Below are 24556 nucleotides of genomic sequence, written 5' to 3' on the forward strand. Positions count from 1 at the left end.
ACGCGATTGATTCGTGTTATCGCGTACTGTTTACGACTGCTGCCTTCGAATAAAAACAAAGGTACGCTTACAATTCAAGAATTAACCAAAGCCGAAATTCGAATCCTAAAAATTATCCAAGGAACTCAATTCAAGGATGACATTGATCGCATATCAAAATCCGAAAGGGTAAAGGGCACGAGATTAGCGGCGCTGAATCCTATCATCGATGAATCAGGCTTGCTTCGCGTCGGCGGCAGGCTGCGAAATGCGGAGATCCCTCATTCGCAAAGACATCCGATTCTTCTACCCTCCCATAATCATGTCACGGATTTAATTATAAAGGAGACCCATAACAAAAATTTTCATTCGGGTATACAGACGACGCTGTATACCATTCGTCACCGATTCTGGCTGCTTGACGGAAAGAATCAGGTACGCCGTATCGTGAGACGATGCACGAGATGCATTCGATTCCGTGCGAATCCCGTAGAATATAGGATGGCAGATCTGCCAAAATGCCGATTTCAGGAGGCAGCGGCTTTTTATCACAGCGGGATTGATTTCTTCGGCCCTATATTCATAAAAGAAAAGAAACAGCGAAATCGTGGCCGCATCAAGGTGTACGGTTGCGTATTCGTTTGTATGTCGACGAAGGCCGTGCATATCGAAATCGTAAGCGACTTATCAACGGAAGCGTTTCTCGCGGCACTCAAAAGATTCGTAGGACGTAGAGCCATTCCCGCAAATATCTATTCAGATAACGGGACAAATTTCGTAGGCGCAAAAAATCAACTTCGCGAGTGGTACGCGCTATACGAATCCGAGGAATTTAGATCCCGAGTTAACGACTTTGCCACAAGTAAAAAAATTGCATGGCATTTTAATCCGCCCCTCTCACCTCACTTCGGAGGGATATGGGAGGCGGCAGTCAAATCCTTCAAGCACCATTTCAAAAGGGTTGCAGGAGATTTGATGTTCACCTACGAGGAACTAAACACGTTGGCCATTGAAATCGAGGCCATACTTAATTCGCGACCTTTGTGTCCAATTTCGTCAGATCCGAACGATCCACTTGCATTAACACCGGCACATCTGTTGGTAGGACGACCTATTACGATGCTGCCGGAAGATAATTATTCTCATGTTCCAGATAATAGATTATCATCTTGGCGCCTAATATCGAAGGCCCGTCAAGATTTCTGGCGGAGATGGCACGTGGAATATCTAAACGAACTGCAGAAACGGCAGAAATGGACCGGAACGAACGACGGTCTGCAAAAGGACGATATCGTCATTTTAATCGACAAAAACCAACCTTGCACGCGGTGGCAGCTGGGACGGATCGTGGAGACTCATCCAGGAGACGACGGTGTGGTCAGAGTGGCGACCATCAAAACAACTCAAGGAACATTCAAACGAAATGCGAAAACCCTTTGTCCACTCACAAGCGCAGCTCATTCATCGACGAGCGTAGATTAAGGCGTATTATACTTATGTTATTCTCGAGCGAAAACCGCACGTCCGTAACCCATTATCTATTGTAATCTCGTTAACAGAATCAAACGAATTCGATTTTCATTGTCAATTGTTGGTCACTTCTCTCCCAACGGGGGGGAGGATGTTCCGTCGAACAGGGAAATACTTAGAGAATTCGGGACAGATCCCAATTCTTCAGGTATAACGTTTCTGTCGACCCTTTTCCACAAAAAAGAATTTAGAGCGGGGGTAACGGACGGAGCGGGGGAATAGGACGAAACATGCCTATCCCTCGGTTTTCGTTGACTCACTTGTGCGACACACTTCGAAGAGTGAGGTATTCGAGTCAGTGCGAGCGTGCGATACCGAATCACGTAAGCGGGGCCCCCGGCATTCGAAATATCTCTGCACGAGAGATATTCGCGTTAGACGTAACGCGAATCCACCAACGTCTCCCATAACGAAGGCGAGACGTTTGCGTTAACCGTAACGCAGGTGGACCACCAGCGTCTCCCATAACGAGGGCGAGACGACTTGCGTTAACCGTAACGCAGGTGGACATTACGCATATACGTTGAACGCAACGTAACTCTACCAGCGTCTCCTCGACGAGAGCGAGACGCTTGCGTTAACCGTAACGCAGGTAGCCATATCCGAAACATCGCTTCATAAGTCATACAAATTAAATATTTTTCATGTAATCTATTCGTAAGGGGTTTTTATGCCTCCGGGCTTTTCCCCTTTGAGCAATAAAGGTCATCCGTCACGCTCAAATTGTGAACTCATTAATTTCTACACCCACCAAACCTAACCACGGAAGCTTCTCCATGTTGGAGCCGTTTCCGACCGTACAAAAAGTAAGACCTAAGTTGTGCGACTTTTGCTATTGTGATATAACTTTTGTTACAATGGGAAAAAGAGAATACGGAAAGTGCCAGAATCTATAAATCGTTTTCTTAAAGAGTATAGAAACTAAAAATAAGATTGAATAAAGTAGTAAGAAAATAAAACATTTCCGTAAAAATTTGTCGTATTATCAGAATGAAGTTTTACGTTAATGTTAAAAAGTTTTACGGGATGAGTTAGTGTAGACTTTGTGATATAGAACACTGTACTTTTAGCAATCTATCATATGATTTAGGAGACTCTTTCTAAATTGCACCATTTGCTCGTTTATTATTTCTTATTTAAAATTTTTATTTAATTAAAATAATTTTTTATAATCTAAAAAACTATAATGTAAGAAATTATGAAAAATTTTCGTAAGAAATGGAAAATATTGTTTTTATTATGTACTTAACATAAACTAATTAAAAATCTTCTTTGTAATTTTTAAATTATAAATCTTTATGTTGAGAGGTTTTGTAAGAAAGAGTTCATGCAAGAGAGGTACGATTTTAATAACCTTTTGTGTCTTAACTATTTCTGAACGATTGTCGCCTCGCGCGATGTTGTGTCGAGTATACTCGTGATATACACGCGAGAGTTCCCGGCGACGGCGCGGCGTTTCCTCGTCCGCGCATGCAAATCCGATTCGAAAACTTCCACGAAGAAAGAAACTAATCGAAGTATCAAGTTGATTTAAGCATGGGGGAGCGGCCGTGCCATCGAGTCCTCTCCGGAATCGAAGGCTTTAACCGAGGCAAGTTCGATCCCACGTAGATTCGTCCGAGTCTTCCGGGTACTCGCCTCGAATTAACTCTCCGTCGGGATTGTCGAACGAGCAACTTCGCGGATCCCCCTTTTCCCTTTCCCCTCTTCCTTCCTCCCCTTAGTCGCCTCGGAAATTGGTGACCGGCACAATGGCGCGCCTCTGCATTTCCGGCGTTCGTTTCTACGCCGGGAGGAGAAAGTCCCCTTTCTCTCTTTCTTTCCCTTTTCCGTTCTCTTCAGTTTTCGCTCGCGGCGATTCTGAGATTTCCGAGAGGACGAAGATGAACAGCGCGGCGCGGGCCGACCGATGTCGTGGGTGGGAAGGTCGCGCCAATCGCTCGCGATTGGGATTGTTCGCGAGTTACCGAGTTGGAGTCAAGATTAATGTTAACTTCGCCGTCGAGTTAATAAGTCCGGCACCTATAAATCCAACCAACTCCTTGTCCCCCCCTCCTCTTCACCCTCCCTCCCCTCTCCCTTTCCATCTGTCTTTCTATATCGCGTTCCCTCTCCGTGTTTCTCTCTATCTCTTCTCCTCTTTCCATGTCCTGGCTTTACCTACCCGACGCTCCATTACGGACGTTTCCTCTCCGTCCTACGGTTTCCACACCCTGTACCCTCCTCGAGCTTTCTGAAACTCGAAAACTTTCGCGGCGAGAAAAAGCATCCGCGTATCGGCGGCCTTCGGCAAGAAGCTCTCCCGCGCTTCCGAGAGTCCTTTCCAGGATCGTTCCCTGCAGGAATCCGCGCGCTTTTTGCCGCGATTACTTACGCCAAATAGTTTTCCTATTATGCTATTCTCGCGTCGGCATTTACTCGGCGCCGTGCTTTATTTGCCTTGAGAGGGCCGGGAGGGTGTCACGAAACAGCTAATATGGATTATTTCACTTCCGCTGTCTGAACTTGTAATTCGGGGCATTAGCTCCGAGGGGAAAACTATGTAGCGTCTGTATAAACGGAGCACGCGAACAGATTCGGTGATAGATGAATGTGTTAAACGCAAGAATATCTACTCGGAGAAAAAAAAAACGGCGTACTAGGTGAGGTCTCGATAGATTTTCAATAGATATTGTAACCAACGTTTTTCTATTGACTGACATGCTAATGTATTGTGTATAACTAAAAAGGCAACATGATCAGGCGTTGCTTAGAAAAAAAACTGGCTGAATTCGAGAAAATGAACGAAGAAAGGTTTCATATCCATGCAACAACGAAACATGAATATCGGAGGAGAATAAATATTTGAAATAGCATAAAAAAAGCCATTTGACGTGACGTAGAAGAGAGTGCTGTCAATTTCCTGCAAAAGATCGCTCGCTAAATTTCAAGCTCAAAGACAAATCACGCTGTGGACGTGGTTTCCTGATATTGACGGTGGCAACGTTGCGTATTTTAGTGAATACGAACACACGAATCTCGACTGAAGTTACTGATTGGATTAAACGTTGACAGATTGACCGACTTTCGACGTTTAAAATAATGTTGGCCGCATCTATTGAAAAACCCATCAAAACTCTCATATTTATTCCGTGACTCAATATAACTGTGCAGTAGCGCACCCTTTGTGAGAATTGTTGATCGTTATGTACGAGTATTGTAACCCGGGCTCTGACTCTTATGAAATAAAAAAAAAACGCACGAGATGAAGAAAGGGAAAATTTAATTTTACCGCGAAACAAGAGCGAACTTGGCTGACGGAAGCCGCGTGCGGAATAACCGGCGACACACCGGCGGTGGTCAACTTTCCGCGACTTTGCGACAAGCGGAAAGAGCCGGTCGCTAAGGACGCGGCTCCTTGAGAAGCCTTGTCGGTAGAGCTGACGTTTAATTTAATAAAACCGTCGCGGCCTTTCTTTCTCGCGCGCGATTTCGCGCGGAAAGGGTGGCGCGTTTCCGCGCCATTTCCCCTTCCCGAGGGTGCCCCGGCCGTCGGTTGCCCGACGGGATGCCGGCACGTAAAATTCCTTCGGAAAAACTGCGCCAGCCAGCCGAGGTGCACCTTGTTAAGAACGTCAAAGTTACGGTCGAGAGTTTGCCGGAACTTTGTAATTTCCAGCGCGCGCCCGCTGATTGACGCTCGCCTTCCGACGCGCGTTTTTACAAGCTTTCATCGAGCGGCGTGTGTGTGTGTGTGTGTGTGTGCGCGCGCGTGTATACGTTGGATCTTCGTAAGAAATGTCATCTGTGTCGATATACTCAGTACGGTAGATTGTATGTAGCTATGTGCAATGTTAATTAATTGATAATAAACTCTGTATAGTGTCGATTACGATTATCGAGGTCATTAGAGGGTTCCGTTATGTCGGGAGGGTGGAAGCTATATGCGCATTAAATTTGCACAATTGACATTAATTATGGTTATTATGCTACGGTGATATATATCATGGTTCGTGATTTTGCATAAACCATTCATAAATTTTTGAACAACAAAACACTGAGGATAATATAAATTTTTCTCTAGAGTTATGAGAGGCATATATTATACAATTATAAAAGCAATTGTCAAGATGTAGAATCTGAAAACTTAATTTATATAATGATAATTTTTTTATGAAAAATCAATGGGAAGTGAAAATTTTGTATCCGGACAAAAATTGGTTTCGTAATTATAGTAATTGAAATTTGTACATTAAATCATTTTCAATGTATTACAATTTTTTATTACCTTTGGATTGCATTATTAAATTTCATAACTGTTATTGAATTGGACTTCTGTTTTGTAGACTTTGTAAAATACAGATTTGTTGCGTAGAATTATTTTCAATCCGTTCGCTTAAGGCGTGTCAGCAATTGCCATGAATTAATTATTATTAATTATTCCGATATTAATTAGTATTAATGCTGCCCGTGCTGAATACATTTTGACTGGCCGTGTTCTCCGTCTCCCGATTTTTAATTATTATGATTTTGCAATGAAAATCAGACGTTGCTCCAAGAGTTTATTCTTAATACTGATGTACGCGATTATGCGACCATTAAGTTTCAGCTGCCTGCCGCCTGTCGCCGGTAGAAGTAGATCGATCACTTGCTCGCGTGACATTAATCCATTATTACAGCAGAAATTCACGACTGCTCGGATGAAGACGGTGCTATCGAGTAACGTCGAAAGAAATTAATGTTGTAAGTCGGACTATATTTTCACCATTGTCAATTACGTTCTTACATTAATATTCCGTATGCAAGCGGTATATAAAAATGTTTTTCTGCTTAACGGCGTCGTCTCTTTGCTCGCTTGATGTATCGTCCCGCTTCTCGTTTTATCGACGATTCTTCTCGTTGTGTAATTACCCGCTAACCAATTTCACGGTATCGTAAGTACAAACTTATTGTCTAACTTTGTCGTGAACGTTACCGGGACGACGATCTTTTCGTCTCGTCGAATTTCTCATCCGTTGAAATCGTCAAACTTAAGGTGGTATGATCGATAGAATCTCAACAAGAAGTGTCTTATATTATTGAAAACGTAACAATTGTTGAAATTTTAGCATTTGTATTTCGATTAATTAAGATTATTATTTGTTTAAGCTACATAAAATGAAATGTTTTCGGTAATCGTCAATAAGATTTTTACATATCGTTTATGCATATTCTTAATTTTTTGCCAATACAATGAATCGGACGTGACTGAACAAATTAAAAATTAAAAAATTGTTACGAAAATACCTCGTAATAATGTTTAAAATTATTTCTTTTACGTTGCCGATTTTTTGGTTACATTTTTTAAAAATTATTTTTAATTTATCAGCATATATGCACTGAGAAAAAAAATGCTAGATTTAAATAAATATTTCTTTGACTAGTGCTAATAACATATTTATAGAAAATCAGTAATATTTATTTCACGCAAGTAAAATTTTCTAAATTATGGAAATTGTACTAATTTATATACTATTACTTGTTTTAAATAAATATTATTGATTTTCTATAAAATATGTTATTAGCACTATTCAAAGAAATATTCATTTGAATTTAGTATTTTTTTCTCTCAGTGTACAAAAAAAAAAACTATGGAGTTAAATTGAATTTTTGCAATAGCATTGTTAAGGATGTTCTATGTAACTAGATCTACACGCTGCGAGTTACCCTATGCGAAACAGGCTCCGTCGGTACTTTCGAGCGCATCGAGCGCTTTCGCGTAACTTCGATTATCGATCGCCCGTGCAGGGGCGCTAGTTAGATTATGGCGGCGATCCCGCGATAACGGCGATCGTGTCGTACGTAACATTTAGCCGGGGTTCTTCGTGTATGAGTAGTGCTTTCGGGCGATACAACCACGGAGTAAGAGAAAAGGGTGGCGATCTTCGTGAAACAAAAGTGGTTCGGTTTTTAGACGCCTAATTGCGAGGGAATCCGCTGAAAGGATTGGATTCGAATTCATGGTCACCGTTTGTAAAGAGAGAGAGAGAGAAGGAGAGAGGAAAAGTAAGTGACTTGCATTTTTAGAAAAATGACATCTCTCTCTCTCTCTCTCTCTCTCTCTCTCTCTCTCTCTTCACAAATAGCGACCATGGATTTGAATCTACTTTTTTCAGCGGATTCCCTCGTAATTAGGAGTCTAAAAACGGGGTCACTTTTGCTATTCGCACGGACGCACGTTATGAAGACCGTCCTCTACTCTTACTCCGTGGATACAACATAATACGAACTTGAGAGGAATGCAGTTTTTCTCGGTTACGTAATCGCGAAGCAATCCTACCGCGAGTGCTACGAAGCGGGAACAAGGCCCTATGTGCAGAATACGCAACAAGCATACAAAAAGGTTTGCTTATAACTTTTATATATATTGAAACATTTTAAAAGTAACGTAACACGACGTATCAGTCATTCGATGCATCTGTCATAAGATACCATAAAACTCAAATTCGAACTTTTATTTTCTTCGAAACTCCACGGTCAGTTTAGAATTATAGTTTGAAATTTTAATATACTAATTTTGCTTTAAATAACATTCTACATAATTTTTTGACACACAGAAAAAAAAGTACTTTTAAATTGAAACTTATATATTCAAATTAAGGCGATCATTGTTTCATATAGCAACAATATATAATTCTCTTGGAAGAATTTCTTGAATTTTAAAATATATATTTTAAATTAATTATAGTTTTATTTCAATAGTGTAAGTGTTATGTTCAAGAATATAATATAATTATTTTGATAATTTTATTTTAAGAAAATTATAATCTTTAATTTGAACAGTATTTTTTATTCAACATTTTTTCCTCTTTCCATTCAAGAAAATTATTCTTAAATAATGAGAATATCATTTTCTTGGTTAAGCTATAAAAATTTTAAAATAAATCTTCATTTAAGTAAATCTTTTTGATTTAACGCAATATGATCTCATTTTCGTTTGGAACTATAGATATTGTCACAACAAGAATATTCTTTTTTTTCTGTGTAGATTGAAGCATTTTAGTTTTTTAAGATCTTGCGGTCGAACTTTTTTTGTCTTGAAGAGGGATCGCATTATGCTTGCGCGGAGATGTGTTATCGGATTTTAAATCTGTCCGGGTGGAAGTTTTGCGCGAAAACGAAGAGACATGACAATTTGTCGATATGTACGAAGAGATTTCTGAAATGGAAAACTATTGAGTTACAAAACTGTCGCGGCAATTTCTGCCGTTATACAGTCGTCTGTCACAGCGCCGTCGTGTTTTGCGCAATAAATTCTAAATTTTTTGTTTCGATCTCACCTGGACTATTCGGTGTTCGGTTCATTTGGTAATGCTTGCGAATTGACGGCTAATCCGAAAATATTGATGTTTTGTCGATAACGACTGATAACTCGAGAGGTAACACGCGTCAGTCATACGTTTACATACGTTTTATTATATATTTGTTACGAAGTAACAAATAATCCGAATAGCTCGGATGACAATGTCGATGGGATATCGCTGTGACTTTCCTTCGATTACAATGCTTATTTCCCGCCGTCGACTGACGGCTTCAGTTATTAACAGCTGACCACGGTTAACATCGTCGCCGTCAATTGTCATCGTATCCGATGGGAGTGACAGTTGACAGCTTAATGGAATTTCCGAGTAGGCCCGCAATCACGCGGCCGAATTTGCGTCTCCCTTTCAGCGTCTCCCGGCGAAGTCTTGCATTATTGCTGTATCATTATACCATTGATCCGTTACGAGATTACCCGGTCGAGCGAAAGGGCATTTTCATACGAGTCTCAAAGGAAGAAGGAAAAACGCTGATGGAGGTCCGATATTACAACGTTAAAGGCAGAAGGGCGAGGGGGGAGGAGGGGAAAGCTAATTGTCACGCACCTAACACTGAGGGGGTCACGTAAGGGTTCATTAGCCGCTTTACACAAGATTGTAATATCATCTGATAAGGGGGGTTTATTCGAAACTTTCGATGGACAAAGAAAAAGTTTTTGACCCCTCTAAACGGGGGAGTCACCCGAGGAAGCAAATAATAACGCGAGTAATAAGACGAAAGGCGAGATGACTGTTCAGTTGATAATTATATCCCGAAGCTATTCCGTGCTATCGTCGGAGTACATCGCCTTTAACTCGTTATACTCGTACATTCTCGTCGCTCTTATTTCGCGATTAAAGGAAGAAAAAATATTTTTATATCGACACGGAGACTACGTGCCCCTCCGTTCGTCAAATGATATCGCGTTATTAATCCGTTCGCGCCGATCACACGTCGGCGGTCGTCGGAATCGTTTTTCCGCATCGTGCGTGCGTGCGAGCGTGAGTGCGCGCGCGCGCTAACACACTTTCGACCACTTTGTTACGCTTTATATCACTTAACGCATCGCGGCCCTCCCGTTCGCTCTCGCACCGCATGGATTTCCACCAGGGAACGAAAAATCGACACGTCCGGTGTAAGTATATCGCACACGTGGGCGCAGTTACGAAAGACGTGAGCGCGAGACTTACCCCCCTTCCTCTCCCCCCTCCGGAAGGGAAACTTTCTTCATTTTTCGTCCGAAACCTCGATCGAGCTCGGGGAGAAGTTTCTCTTCCCTTCTCCCCCTGCCCCCTGAAATATCGCGGGAATCAATCGCCGGCGCGAGTGGCCGCGATCGCGGCCCTATTTTCCACGCTTTTCCCGGCACTCCGGAGAAAAGTAATGGGTTAGTTTAGCCAAGTCGTCAAGCGTGCTGCCGTTTACGCCCGTTGCAGTAACGTTGGGAGTGGCTTTTGATCTTCTCGGCTGAGCGAAGCGTTTTCCGCTTTAATCTTCTTAAGCTTTCCCCGCGCGCATTGAATGTAATCTAATTTGTCCTTGGCAAATAGCTTAATTAATAATCGAGAAAAGGTTGAGGTAGGAGACCCCTATTAAGTTGGACCCCCCACCATCGCAAATCAAGTTCGCACTAAGTCAAAAATTTAGTGCTATTTAGGTGCTAATTTAGTACCCTAGTCCGAATTTTGGTGCTCAAATTGTTTAGCAGGAATTTTTTTTAAAAAAGGGGGGGTGTAACTTAATGGCAAGCTGGCCCCCCCTATATCAAAAAATAAATATAGCGTGGTCGTATAAAAAAAACAACTACACAGAAAATTTAGTGCTAATTTGGTGCTCCAAAATAGCGCATAATTTTTCGCTAGAATGTCATTATTAAAAAATACTAATAAATAATTTATCCGGCAAACGCGCGCGCCGCGCTCTAAAGTCCGTTTTCCCATCAAAAAATTTGGTGCTCGCAAGATTATTATACTAAAACATTCCTCAGACATCGTACTATTAAAAAACACAAAGATCCGATTTTAGTGCTAACTGCATAATGCCGAAATTAATTTGTTTATCCCGCAAGCGCGCTCGGCGCGCTATAAAGTCCGTTTCCCCATCGTCAAAAAATTTGGTGCTCGCAAGATTATTAGACTAAAATATTCCTCAGACATCGTACTATCAAAAAACACAAAGATACAATTTTGGTGCTAACTGCATAATGCCGAAATTAATTTGTTTATCCCGCAAGCGCGCTCGGCGCGCTATAAAGTCCGTTTCCCCATCGTCAAAAAATTTGGTGCTCGCAAGATTATTAGACTAAAACATTCCTCAGACATCGTACTATTAAAAAACACAAAGATCCGATTTTAGTGCTAACTGCATAATGCCGAAATTAATTTGTTTATCCCGCAAGCGCGCTCGGCGCGCTATAAAGTCCGTTTCCCCATCGTCAAAAAATTTGGTGCTTGCCAGATTATTAGACTAAAACATTCCTCAGACATCGTACTATCAAAAAACACAAAGATCCGATTTTGGTGCTAACTGCATAATGTCAAAATTAATTTGTTTATCCCGCGAGCGCGCTCGACGCGCTCTAAAGTTCGTTCCCCCATCGTCAAAAAATTTGGTGCTCGCAAGATTATTATACTAAAACATTCCTCAGACATCGTACTATCAAAAAACACAAAGATCCGATTTTGGTGCTAACTGCATAATGTCAAAATTAATTTGACATTAGCACCAAAATCGGATCATTGTGTTTTTTGATAGTACGATGTCTGAGGAATATTTTAGTCTAATAATCTGGCGAGCACCAAATTTTTTGACGATGGGGAAACGGACTTTATAGCGCGCCGAGCGCGCTTGCGGGATAAACAAATTAATTTCGGCATTATGCAGTTAGCACTAAAATCGGATCTTTGTGTTTTTTAATAGTACGATGTCTGAGGAATGTTTTAGTATAATAATCTTGCGAGCACCAAATTTTTTGACGATGGGGAAACGGACTTTATAGCGCGCCGAGCGCGCTCGCGGGATAAACAAATTAATTTTGACATTATGCAGTTAGCACCAAAATCGGATCTTTGTGTTTTTTGATAGTACGATGTCTGAGGAATGTTTTAGTATAATAATCTTGCGAGCACCAAATTTTTTGACGATGGGGGAACGAACTTTAGAGCGCGTCGAGCGCGCTCGCGGGATAAACAAATTAATTTTGACATTATGCAGTTAGCACCAAAATCGGATCTTTGTGTTTTTTGATAGTACGATGTCTGAGGAATGTTTTAGTCTAATAATCTGGCGAGCACCAAATTTTTTGACGATGGGGAAACGGACTTTATAGCGCGCCGAGCGCGCTTGCGGGATAAACAAATTAATTTCGGCATTATGCAGTTAGCACTAAAATTGGATCTTTGTGTTTTTTAATAGTACGATGTCTGAGGAATGTTTTAGTATAATAATCTTGCGAGCACCAAATTTTTTGACGATGGGGAAACGGACTTTATAGCGCGCCGAGCGCGCTCGCGGGATAAACAAATTAATTTTGACATTATGCAGTTAGCACCAAAATCGGATCTTTGTGTTTTTTGATAGTACGATGTCTGAGGAATGTTTTAGTCTAATAATCTGGCAAGCACCAAATTTTTTGACGATGGGGAAACGGACTTTATAGCGCGCCGAGCGCGCTTGCGGGATAAACAAATTAATTTCGGCATTATGCAGTTAGCACCAAAATCGGATCTTTGTGTTTTTTGATAGTACGATGTCTGAGGAATGTTTTAGTCTAATAATCTGGCGAGCACCAAATTTTTTGACGATGGGGAAACGGACTTTATAGCGCGCCGAGCGCGCTTGCGGGATAAACAAATTAATTTCGGCATTATGCAGTTAGCACTAAAATTGGATCTTTGTGTTTTTTAATAGTACGATGTCTGAGGAATGTTTTAGTATAATAATCTTGCGAGCACCAAATTTTTTGACGATGGGGAAACGGACTTTATAGCGCGCCGAGCGCGCTCGCGGGATAAACAAATTAATTTTGACATTATGCAGTTAGCACCAAAATCGGATCTTTGTGTTTTTTGATAGTACGATGTCTGAGGAATGTTTTAGTCTAATAATCTGGCAAGCACCAAATTTTTTGACGATGGGGAAACGGACTTTATAGCGCGCCGAGCGCGCTCGCGGGATAAACAAATTAATTTTGACATTATGCAGTTAGCACCAAAATCGGATCTTTGTGTTTTTTGATAGTACGATGTCTGAGGAATGTTTTAGTCTAATAATCTTGCGAGCACCAAATTTTTTGACGATGGGGAAACGGACTTTATAGCGCGCCGAGCGCGCTTGCGGGATAAACAAATTAATTTCGGCATTATGCAGTTAGCACCAAAATCGGATCTTTGTGTTTTTTGATAGTACGATGTCTGAGGAATATTTTAGTCTAATAATCTGGCGAGCACCAAATTTTTTGACGATGGGGAAACGGACTTTATAGCGCGCCGAGCGCGCTTGCGGGATAAACAAATTAATTTCGGCATTATGCAGTTAGCACTAAAATCGGATCTTTGTGTTTTTTAATAGTACGATGTCTGAGGAATGTTTTAGTATAATAATCTTGCGAGCACCAAATTTTTTGACGATGGGGAAACGGACTTTATAGCGCGCCGAGCGCGCTCGCGGGATAAACAAATTAATTTTGACATTATGCAGTTAGCACCAAAATCGGATCTTTGTGTTTTTTGATAGTACGATGTCTGAGGAATGTTTTAGTCTAATAATCTTGCGAGCACCAAATTTTTTGACGATGGGGAAACGGACTTTATAGCGCGCCGAGCGCGCTTGCGGGATAAACAAATTAATTTCGGCATTATGCAGTTAGCACCAAAATCGGATCTTTGTGTTTTTTGATAGTACGATGTCTGAGGAATATTTTAGTCTAATAATCTGGCGAGCACCAAATTTTTTGACGATGGGGAAACGGACTTTATAGCGCGCCGAGCGCGCTTGCGGGATAAACAAATTAATTTCGGCATTATGCAGTTAGCACTAAAATCGGATCTTTGTGTTTTTTAATAGTACGATGTCTGAGGAATGTTTTAGTATAATAATCTTGCGAGCACCAAATTTTTTGACGATGGGGGAACGAACTTTAGAGCGCGTCGAGCGCGCTCGCGGGATAAACAAATTAATTTTGACATTATGCAGTTAGCACCAAAATCGGATCTTTGTGTTTTTTGATAGTACGATGTCTGAGGAATGTTTTAGTCTAATAATCTGGCGAGCACCAAATTTTTTGACGATGGGGAAACGGACTTTATAGCGCGCCGAGCGCGCTTGCGGGATAAACAAATTAATTTCGGCATTATGCAGTTAGCACTAAAATTGGATCTTTGTGTTTTTTAATAGTACGATGTCTGAGGAATGTTTTAGTATAATAATCTTGCGAGCACCAAATTTTTTGACGATGGGGAAACGGACTTTATAGCGCGCCGAGCGCGCTCGCGGGATAAACAAATTAATTTTGACATTATGCAGTTAGCACCAAAATCGGATCTTTGTGTTTTTTGATAGTACGATGTCTGAGGAATGTTTTAGTCTAATAATCTGGCAAGCACCAAATTTTTTGACGATGGGGAAACGGACTTTATAGCGCGCCGAGCGCGCTCGCGGGATAAACAAATTAATTTTGACATTATGCAGTTAGCACCAAAATCGGATCTTTGTGTTTTTTGATAGTACGATGTCTGAGGAATGTTTTAGTCTAATAATCTTGCGAGCACCAAATTTTTTGACGATGGGGAAACGGACTTTATAGCGCGCCGAGCGCGCTTGCGGGATAAACAAATTAATTTCGGCATTATGCAGTTAGCACCAAAATCGGATCTTTGTGTTTTTTGATAGTACGATGTCTGAGGAATATTTTAGTCTAATAATCTGGCGAGCACCAAATTTTTTGACGATGGGGAAACGGACTTTATAGCGCGCCGAGCGCGCTTGCGGGATAAACAAATTAATTTCGGCATTATGCAGTTAGCACCAAAATCGGATCTTTGTGTTTTTTGATAGTACGATGTCTGAGGAATATTTTAGTCTAATAATCTGGCGAGCACCAAATTTTTTGACGATGGGGAAACGGACTTTATAGCGCGCCGAGCGCGCTTGCGGGATAAACAAATTAATTTCGGCATTATGCAGTTAGCACCAAAATCGGATCTTTGTGTTTTTTGATAGTACGATGTCTGAGGAATATTTTAGTCTAATAATCTGGCGAGCACCAAATTTTTTGACGATGGGGAAACGGACTTTATAGCGCGCCGAGCGCGCTTGCGGGATAAACAAATTAATTTCGGCATTATGCAGTTAGCACTAAAATCGGATCTTTGTGTTTTTTAATAGTACGATGTCTGAGGAATGTTTTAGTATAATAATCTTGCGAGCACCAAATTTTTTGATGGGAAAACGGACTTTAGAGCGCGGCGCGCGCGTTTGCCGGATAAATTATTTATTAGTATTTTTTAATAATGACATTCTAGCGAAAAATTATGCGCTATTTTGGAGCACCAAATTAGCACTAAATTTTCTGTGTAGTTGTTTTTTTTATACGACCACGCTATATTTATTTTTTGATATGGGGGGGTCCAGCTTGCCATTAAGTTACACCCCCCCTTTTTTAAAAAAAATTCCTGCTAAACAATTTGAGCACCAAAATTCGGACTAGGGTACTAAATTAGCACCTAAATAGCACTAAATTTTTGACTTAGTGCGAACTTGATTTGCGATGGTGGGGGGTCCAACTTAATAGGGGTAGGTAGGAGAATGAATTTTCGAGTTGTATCTCTCTTGAAACGCGTTTCTCTTACGTGCGTAAACGAAAAAAGCCACCGTTGCGTCTAATTACACTGTGCATCAAAAAAAAAATTATTAGAACGAATTAAATAAATCATGAAAAAAATGAATGCATATTCATCGTTGCAAATTAGATTGTTTTAAGTGTCAAATTTATAAAACCAAAAATTTGCATCATATGCATTACTTTTTGTTGATTATACCTTAGTAAAATATTCCGGGAAACACGACGGAATCACTTTCGAGCCGCTCTGATGTGAGTCTCTCTTACTTCTTATTTTTACAATTTTTGATAAATTTTTCTCCCAAAACGAGGTGAGGGGGAATTTGAGAAATTTGGGTGATTCCATCAAGCAATAGTTCGGAAAATTTTATTGGGCATTTGCCTTGATTTCAACATTCTATATTCCGTTTCTGTGACGCTATATTTTTTACCGAAGAACTAGAAAGAGTTAAAAATTTTTAATTTCGTTTAAATGAGATTCAGATAGAGCAAAATCGATGTAGTCTGATACTTTGGGCTCCTTCATTTATCACCCTCAACCTTCAGAATTGAAATTGCGCATCAATAATTGTTTTATGTTAGCAATTAGCGCGACACGTAAGCTTTGCATTCATATATAGCAGCGCGCAAAATAACCAACTTTTGATTCTAATTGAAACTGTTTGACTTTTACATTGAAATCTCATCTGTTCCAGCAAACGCGATAAGCAGATTCGCAATCCTGTAATCCGCGCAACATCGAGCGCAAACAGTTTGATAGATTCGCAGAATATACAAACACACACGGTTGATCCACCACGGTAGATATTACCGAAGCCGATTAGACTTCCTCCGCGTTGATTTCGCACGCTGAATATCCTCTCATTCATTCTTAATAGAGTTTAATTCATATACTAGAAGTTATTAAATGATAATAGGTAAGAATTCAAGACTTATTTGATCAAATGTCACATGAAATAATTATAAGCTCAAGCAAGAATTTAGACTATAAGTAATAATACGATAAGAATTTTAAATGTATATTTTCTAAATCAAAGTCAATGTTTTAATATTGAAGGAGTAGTGCACATATCGCTGAATGATGTAGTTATGAGTATAGCACTGAAATCAGGTCATATTTATTATCGTTCAGTGAATAATACAATAATTTTGATTTAGAGAGTAATGCAAATAAAATAAAATTTTGATCTCCATGAATGAAAATCGAAATGTTTGTACTATATATTTAAAATACTTGTCACATTATTTAATTATAGCATTAAAATCTTGTTTGGCTCGTAGTCCATTATTGTTTTATGTGACAAATAACGAACACAATAGAACGAGCGAGAATAATAACGGAGAATAAAACAAGATTACGGCAGGAAATAAATTTCAAACAATACACGGGACGTGTCCGATGAACTCGTGTCGCAACTTTCGATTCTTTCCACCTTATGCCGTAGGATATTTTCAACCGGCGCGAATTTAAGATCTCACGGGAGATTTACAATGATCCCCGTAACTAAACTCCCATCAGGTGCCCTGTAGACGCGCGGTAGTTATCGACAATATCGGATATTCCGATGAAGATTCCGATGTTACATGGATAAGCTTACCGAATTGATCAGCCAACTGTGATCCAATTGATCATGGACCCACAGTGGACACGTCCAGTTCGTCCTCCATAACCGAGTGAGACCTACACACACCCGAGACCGACACGTATCCATTGATCTAGATTCGAAACACAAATTCTCAATGGAACCAAGCATTGTAATGCCGCGAATTTTCGCAACAATGTGCTCGTAGTTCGGGTGTGCGGATTTATGAAAAAAAAAAAAAAAAAAAAAAAGTTGAAAGTTTCGCGATCAACGCTGACGCTAATAGGCACGCTAATAAATAAAACTAACGTCTCGTCGCAGTGTAAACGTCACCTCGCGCGCGGCGAACGAAAATATTTTTATCCGTGTACGCAGAATGCAATTTACATTTACATCGCGCGACGCTTCACAATTTTTATGGAGCGGCATGCATTTTGCTGGTACGCGCGATAAAGCGATACTCTTGTTTACGCAAAATAAAGTGCACTTACAGAAAATACAGCGCGTTCTTATCACGAAAGTATTTCCGGAGAAAGAGAAAGAGAAAGAGGAAGAGAGAGGGAGAGAGAGAGAGAGAAACCAAGCATCCCTATTTATTATTTATCGTTGTTTATTCTGGGACAGAAATGTGTGTTTTGATCGATACACTTTTATGACGCAGTCACAACCGATTTGTTGTTCTCCGGTATAATAATATACACGCGGAAACTTGCGTTCTACGAAAGAGGAACAAATCAATATAATATGTCATTTACCTTGCTGCGTAAATATCTTAAATCTAGCGAATGTAGGCTCCTCCCAGCAATGGCGCACAACTAGTTTTAATAATGCAAACCGCGTATTCTTTGTATAACTTCAATTTACTCGAACAGCCGCATATCGCGTTATTAGAGTTACCCTTTACGAGCTTTTCTGCGGCTCGGCGTTTGGAGAAATATGACAAAGCAAGCAGACAAAATCTTGTGCTTCGTTTATAACATTACGGCTCTTATGTATTCCGTGTAATGTATCCTCTTCAGTACGTGCGCTACATAGGAACCTCGTCTGCTTGGCAGGTATGTGGCGTTCCATGTACATATACGTATACGTTCTCGGATGAGGAAACAGAAAGTCGGGAGTACTTCGCCCGGCGTTTCCCTTCCGCCGAGAATCTTGCGGGAGCGCGCGTCGCTGTCGAATGCAAAAAAAGAGGCGAATGAAGAATAGCGTCTGCGTGCACCACGCGTGAAATTGTTCCGTGATAAAATAGTCCCCTCTCCCCTCCCCCTCTCTGCCTCCTCTCTCTCTCTCTCCACCTTCGCCTCTCCTCACGTACATTCGACATTATGTTTATGAACCGCGCATAAAGTGCGCGTGATAAAGTGTACGAATTACTGGCAGTTGCGCCCAAACACGCTCAATCGTTCTAAAATGCGTGATATTACGCGCCCGTCGAATATTTATGCACCTTTAAATTTAACCGCATTTACAACGCCGCCATTTGTCGAGAATTTATCGCGCGCGTTAAGGTATTCCCGTTTCCGTTGTTTTTGGATTGTAAATGCTTCATTCCCGGTTTGGCCTCTCGTGTAACAGCAGTGCCAACGGAAGTCGAGCCACCGTTACAATGCCGCGAGACTGAAAATGTACACAAATCGCATTAAAAAAAAAACACGTTTCTTAATTTTACTCGGATATAAAAAAATAAAATATATATAGGAATTTTGATATTAACATACTATTTTTTGTATTGTATTTCTTACTCTCTAAATCGCAATCAATGGTTATTCACTGATTCGCAGTGGCATACTTATAACTGTAATAATCAGTGAACATTCACTGTGTGCTTCAATGATTTTCACTTTAGAATTAGTGTATTATCACTGAAAGATCAGTGTATTTATTTCCCTGACTGATAATCAGTGAATGATTATAAGTATATCACTGAAAGTTGATGCATTTTAACTGATTTTTTTGAGTTTTCACTGTTGTGATTTAGAGAGCAACATTTATAAACGGTGAGATAAACATAAAAAAATTAGAAAGTGCCTTTTGTGTCGAATGATTTAGAAGGCTTACAGTGGTATCGACGATTTTCCTCTCTGTGTGAAGAAATAAAAAAGAATTCTACCTCTATCAGACACACATCATACATACACACATGCATATCTACGTACGTATTTAGAAGCGTACGTAATAGAAGCAGAATTTTTTTTCAATTGCTTTATAATATGTACAACGATTTTCCATTTTTTTCCACGATAACTTGTTGGCGGGGTCTTTTATCTTTCACCGGCGTTCTCTATCCGCAATCTCCCTGTCCTGCAATTCTCCGAGGCACAAATGCACTTTGCCGAGCCCTCGAGTGCACATAAAATCGATCTATGCGATCTTGCGGATATGGTGTCGCCTTCCGTCTCTGTGAAGTTTCCACGCGTAAATCCGTACAGCCTGGTCGTTTAACGAGTTTATTCAACCGCGTTGTGTCCTATTGTTTCGATGGTTATCCGCCGCAGAGTCGATATCCGGATGGGCCTTCGTATGCCTATCCCTTTGTGGTATCCCATCGATATCTATCTTGCGTGAAATAATTTCCAAATGTCCTGCGACCGGGTTCATTGTAGAAACACAGCGTCACTCGTATATATTACAAGTATATGCGTAAGGACTACAGTTGCCAAAATTGCTCTGTTTTCTCTAAATGTACATAATCATACATAATTATATCTCATCTTTACGTTCTGTAATTACAGCCACGTCCGAATCGAATAGCGCAACGCGGAGTTTACAACCGCGAGTTTGCATCGTAATTTGAAATTGAATATGTATTCATAGATAGATTATTAATAGAAATTGGAACACAATACGTGTGGAATGTAATATTTCGCTGCGACTAATGGACGAGCAATAAAAACGACGAATACCGTGTGTACCGATGATATAATCTTACTCGCGAACGATCGTGTTTCATGCTCTCATCAGTCATCAGTCTTATGCGAGCGAGCGGCTCTTATGTTAATTGCACGTTCTTACGAATGCGCATGCAGCGCGAATGTGCGTCTCGCGAGCCAATTAGCGCCCCGAGTTTATCCCCAGTGGCGTGTGGCGACATGTGTCTCTCCGGCGGTGCGTCAAAACGTTACATCCCCCCCCCCCGCATCACCCGGCGACACCCCTCGCGCGCACCGCCCTCGTCGTACATAAACCCCCCGCTCGCCCAGAAAGGGAGAATATCGGCGCGATATCGAGCGCGCGCAAATTCTCATACAGTCGACCTGCATACATATCGATGCTTTGGCGGCGCCGCGTGGCTGGAACTGCGCCGCCAAAGCATCGGCGTTGGTTAGATAGGTGGTGCATATATCCACCAGGTACACATACGCGCGAGCGATCCTAAGCGATCGCAGTCCCGGGCGACACGCGGTGTGCCCGCGCTCTCTTCCGATTTCCGGGAATTTATGGGCCACCCGATTCCGCGCGCTTAACATGCCGATCTGTATGCGCGCATCGCACGTTGTCTCGATACACATGTTACGCCGGCTGATTTGCGACGGAAACGTTTGCGTTCCTTATACTCGCCCGCACTTGTCTTTCGTAGGTAATTCGGCGAGCAGGTTACTCTCGTCAATCGCTGTTAACTAGAGTTTCGTTGTCCGATTTCATGAGGTTCTGTGCAACCGAGCCAATTGCAAACAATTTGGCAATGATTTATCTGTAAAATAGTTTTTTCACGTCTTACGCGCAATCTTCTTCGTGCATCCGCGTTACAAATAATTTAATTATGATATACGTGTCATAAGCTTGGTAATTATGTACCGTAATTTAAATTTCAAAGGAAGAGAGAGTCGGCCGAATTTGTCAAAGAATAAGCACCTGGAATTTAATGTAGGACTGCTGTACTTTCCTCTGTTCGCGAATATGCATTTGCTTGCCGCGGAATTTTGTTTAGAGCGGCAGGGGTGATGAAAGCGAAGGATTAATATTCTACCTCGAGAAATTCCAGTTATTTTCTCCGTTACTCCCGTCCCGACAACGACACGCACAATACGTCACTGATATCGCGCTGCTCCCGGATGATGGACGTTCGCTGTTTGGCAATCCGTTTTCCGCGCATCTCTCGAATTTCATATGGAAACTTGTAATTATTTTCGATATCATAGAGGCCGCATAGAACTTCTCCATTAGAACGGCTCCGGATAGGATAATTAAAAAGTTTCGCGAGAAGCTTCCGAAGCGTTCGTTTACAAAATCGCAATGGGCTGTGTTCGAATTTTCCTCGCTCGTCGCATTTATACCTGAGTGCTGTATCGTTTTTTATTTATTGAATAAAAAAATATTATATGAATACTTTGGGAAGAATTGAAATGAAAGGAAGAGAAAGAGTTATAATAAGTATAAATAATTGAAAGTAGAACAAGCTTAGAAATGAAAAATATTCACATATATGTACTCTTTAAATTTCTTAGAGTGAAAATACTGCCACTCCAATTTTTTGAGTGATTTTTCATTCAATTTCGAGTGATTTTTCACTCTTTAAAAATGAAAATACTGCCACTGCTACTCTTTAAGAGTAAAAAATCACTCAAAATTGAGTGAAAAATTACTCAAAAAATTGGAGTGGCAGTATTTTCATTCTAAGAAATTTAGAGAGTATATTTATGTAAACACACATATATAATGTATATTTGCCACATTATGTTGTAATTTTTGTTACGAAAATCGATATTCCGGTATTATCTGTTGTCTATAAATGTAACAATGCGAGAGATAATACTATATTCCTGTCAAACGCTTCCATTCCCGGAATATCGGTGTTGCGTTTGTATCTTCCGTAAGCGCGGGCTGTATAGACGCTTTGTGCGTTTATATTTCCACGTCTCGTGGGACTCGTTATGCGACAAGAGCTGCGCGTCCTGGACAACTAGTAAGAATGGCCACTTAATTAAGGTGGACTTTAATTAAATTAAAGTCTTTAATTAAGTTGCATCAGTTAAATAGAATAAATCTTATCGCGACGTAAGCACTAATATAAATTACTTAATTTTATGTACAAAAAGACAGAAAGAGAGAGAGAGAGAGAGAGAGAGAGAGAGAGAGAGAGAGAGAGAGAGAGAGAGAGAGAGAGAGAGAGAGAGAGAGAGAGGGAGGGTGAGAGCGGCAATCTCTTTCACAGCTTGCGCGCAATGCTAATTGTGTCGTTGTAATTAGTTAGCATTTTAAACGGTTAGATAGAAAGCTTCTGTCTTTTGTTTCGTGACGAGAAGTGCGCGAGATAGAATTAATGTGCTCTTATATTTTATAAATTTACTGGCAATACAGTTTTGTTCTTCGTGCATGATCACGCAAAATATCTCATAGTTTTTTTATTGTAATGGGTTAGCGAATTAGCAGATTATTTTTTGTAGGTCACATTTTTTTCCGCGAAAACATTAAGTGTAAAGGCGGATGTTATTTGTTTGTGATAAAAAACTTTCATAGATCACGGGAATGAGAATTGTAAAAAGGTGACAAACCTTTTTGCTTTGTAATCTTTTGTCTTTACTAATTACAAGTTCTAAATTAGAATCGTAATTAATTAATGCGAGGCAGGAAATGCAGTCTAAACGTTGCGCCGCTAAAATTAGAACGGTGAAATGTTCGTGTCGTAATTGCGGTGACGGTAGAAGTGTCATAAAGATAGCGTGCTTTGTGAGTAATTGACTGCGTGTGTACATACATGTATCTCGTAACTAATTTCACTAATACTAACCCCCGTTTTCTCTTTTCAGACATGTCCTACAAGCCGCGCCATCCCATTATCGAGGGTAAGTATTTTCACTCATAATACACGTAATACTAATGGTATGCCAATCTAAATCGCGGGAAGCGCTTCCTCATTCATTCGAGGCTCGACAGCCCCGCTGCAAACGCTATGACAATATTGATTTTCCAAACGAAAGATCACAGAGACAATTCCGTACTTATCTGGTCTTTCGGGCAGTTTGCCAGCACCTCGTTAATACTGGCATTAAGCAATTACGATATGTCACATTTTAAAATCACGCAGCACCGCGCTATCCGGTGAAAATTCACGTATCGCTGAGAATTATTCGCTCCTCGAAACCGATGTCGCGTATCACGTTTATAATTACATTTGGCCTGTGCAATCTCGATTTGCGTATCGCGGAAAAATACTGCGGTACATACGCCGCGAAAAAAAAAAAGAACTGGGCGAACGCAAAATCGTTGACTTCCATTTTCCCGTCGATGATATGCGTGCGCGGGCCAGAATTCACCAATATGCTTTTACAAAATCAGGGCGAATCTCCCTGGACGAAATTGCAGATTTAGATAGGACCAGGCTTGACACACGACGTTCGGCGACGTGTTATGCCGAAGAATCACCCGACGGGAATGCGGGTCTGCGAGTGCTCTGTTGCCTTTCAAACGACCGGCGGCATGGCTCAATTACACGAAACGCGCGTACCGTGAAATTGCATTATAGCCGCCAAAACGATCACGGTAACGCACGTATATTTCGCGTCCGCGTTACCCCGCGAACGACCCTTAAAGATACATTTTTATCGCCGCACGCGGCACGCCCGCTCTCTCTTTTAACGACGTTTAATTCACCTCGTTACCCTGCGCGAGTAATTATAAAATCTCATCATCATCCGTCGGGATTCGATCGAGGGTGAGGGGGGGAGAGGCGACGAAGCGCGGCGACGGTTTTTAAGCGCGTGCTGAAAATTCCCCGGATATGAATGTCACCGCCATATTTGCTGAACGTCGCCGTAATATTCTCAGCTCTGCAGATCATACAAAAAGGGGAAAAAAAAACCGGCGAGGTTGTGAAACAAACGGAAGGCGTTTCTTTACGTGTTTTTCACCGCGAGAGCCGCTCTCGAGAGCTGTGTGCGTTTTTAGATCTCTAGAAAGGGCCCCCCTCCGGCTTTTTCGTAATTTCCGCCGGCGCTCTCGACTCTCGCTTGGGCGGAAAATTATAGAGGCACCGTCCGCAAAATGAGGACGGTATCGTGAACGAGATATCAGAATTCTCGATGGCGACTATCCGGGATTGCTTCTTCTCTTTCGCATTTCATGCGCGCGCGCGCGCGCTCTCGCACGATATACCGGGCACACACCGCGCGCATATATTTAGGTAAAACACAAGCGCAAACAATCCGTAGCAAAACGCATAACACACTGGAAAATTTCTCGCTCGCTGTTACCGCCGGCGGTGCGGCCGTTTCCCCGCGGCGACGTACGTGCATCGCATATACGCAGATATTGACGCAGGTCTACTTGGTATTTCCGAGTGGCTCGCTTCCCCCCGCGCCTTATTTTTCGT

General features: G+C 41.2%; 1 protein-coding gene and 1 long non-coding RNA gene across 2 annotated transcripts in view; both read left to right on the top strand.

Annotated features, from left to right (window-relative positions):
- Positions 1 to 24556, top strand: part of LOC105830687 (agrin) — a 569188-nt gene that overhangs the window by 16637 nt on the left and 527995 nt on the right. The window contains exon 2 of the mRNA XM_036292157.1: positions 22995 to 23030. Coding sequence (XP_036148050.1) covers positions 22995 to 23030 — 36 coding nt within the window. The remainder of the gene's footprint in view (positions 1 to 22994; positions 23031 to 24556) is intronic.
- LOC118647379 lies at positions 8372 to 18886 on the top strand. The gene is made up of 2 exons (XR_004964660.1): positions 8372 to 10404; positions 15623 to 18886. It is a non-coding gene; the product is annotated as an uncharacterized LOC118647379 (long non-coding RNA).

The sequence above is a fragment of the Monomorium pharaonis genome, chromosome 9 (assembly GCF_013373865.1).
Source record: "Monomorium pharaonis isolate MP-MQ-018 chromosome 9, ASM1337386v2, whole genome shotgun sequence".
In the NCBI taxonomy this organism is placed as follows: domain Eukaryota; kingdom Metazoa; phylum Arthropoda; class Insecta; order Hymenoptera; family Formicidae; genus Monomorium; species Monomorium pharaonis.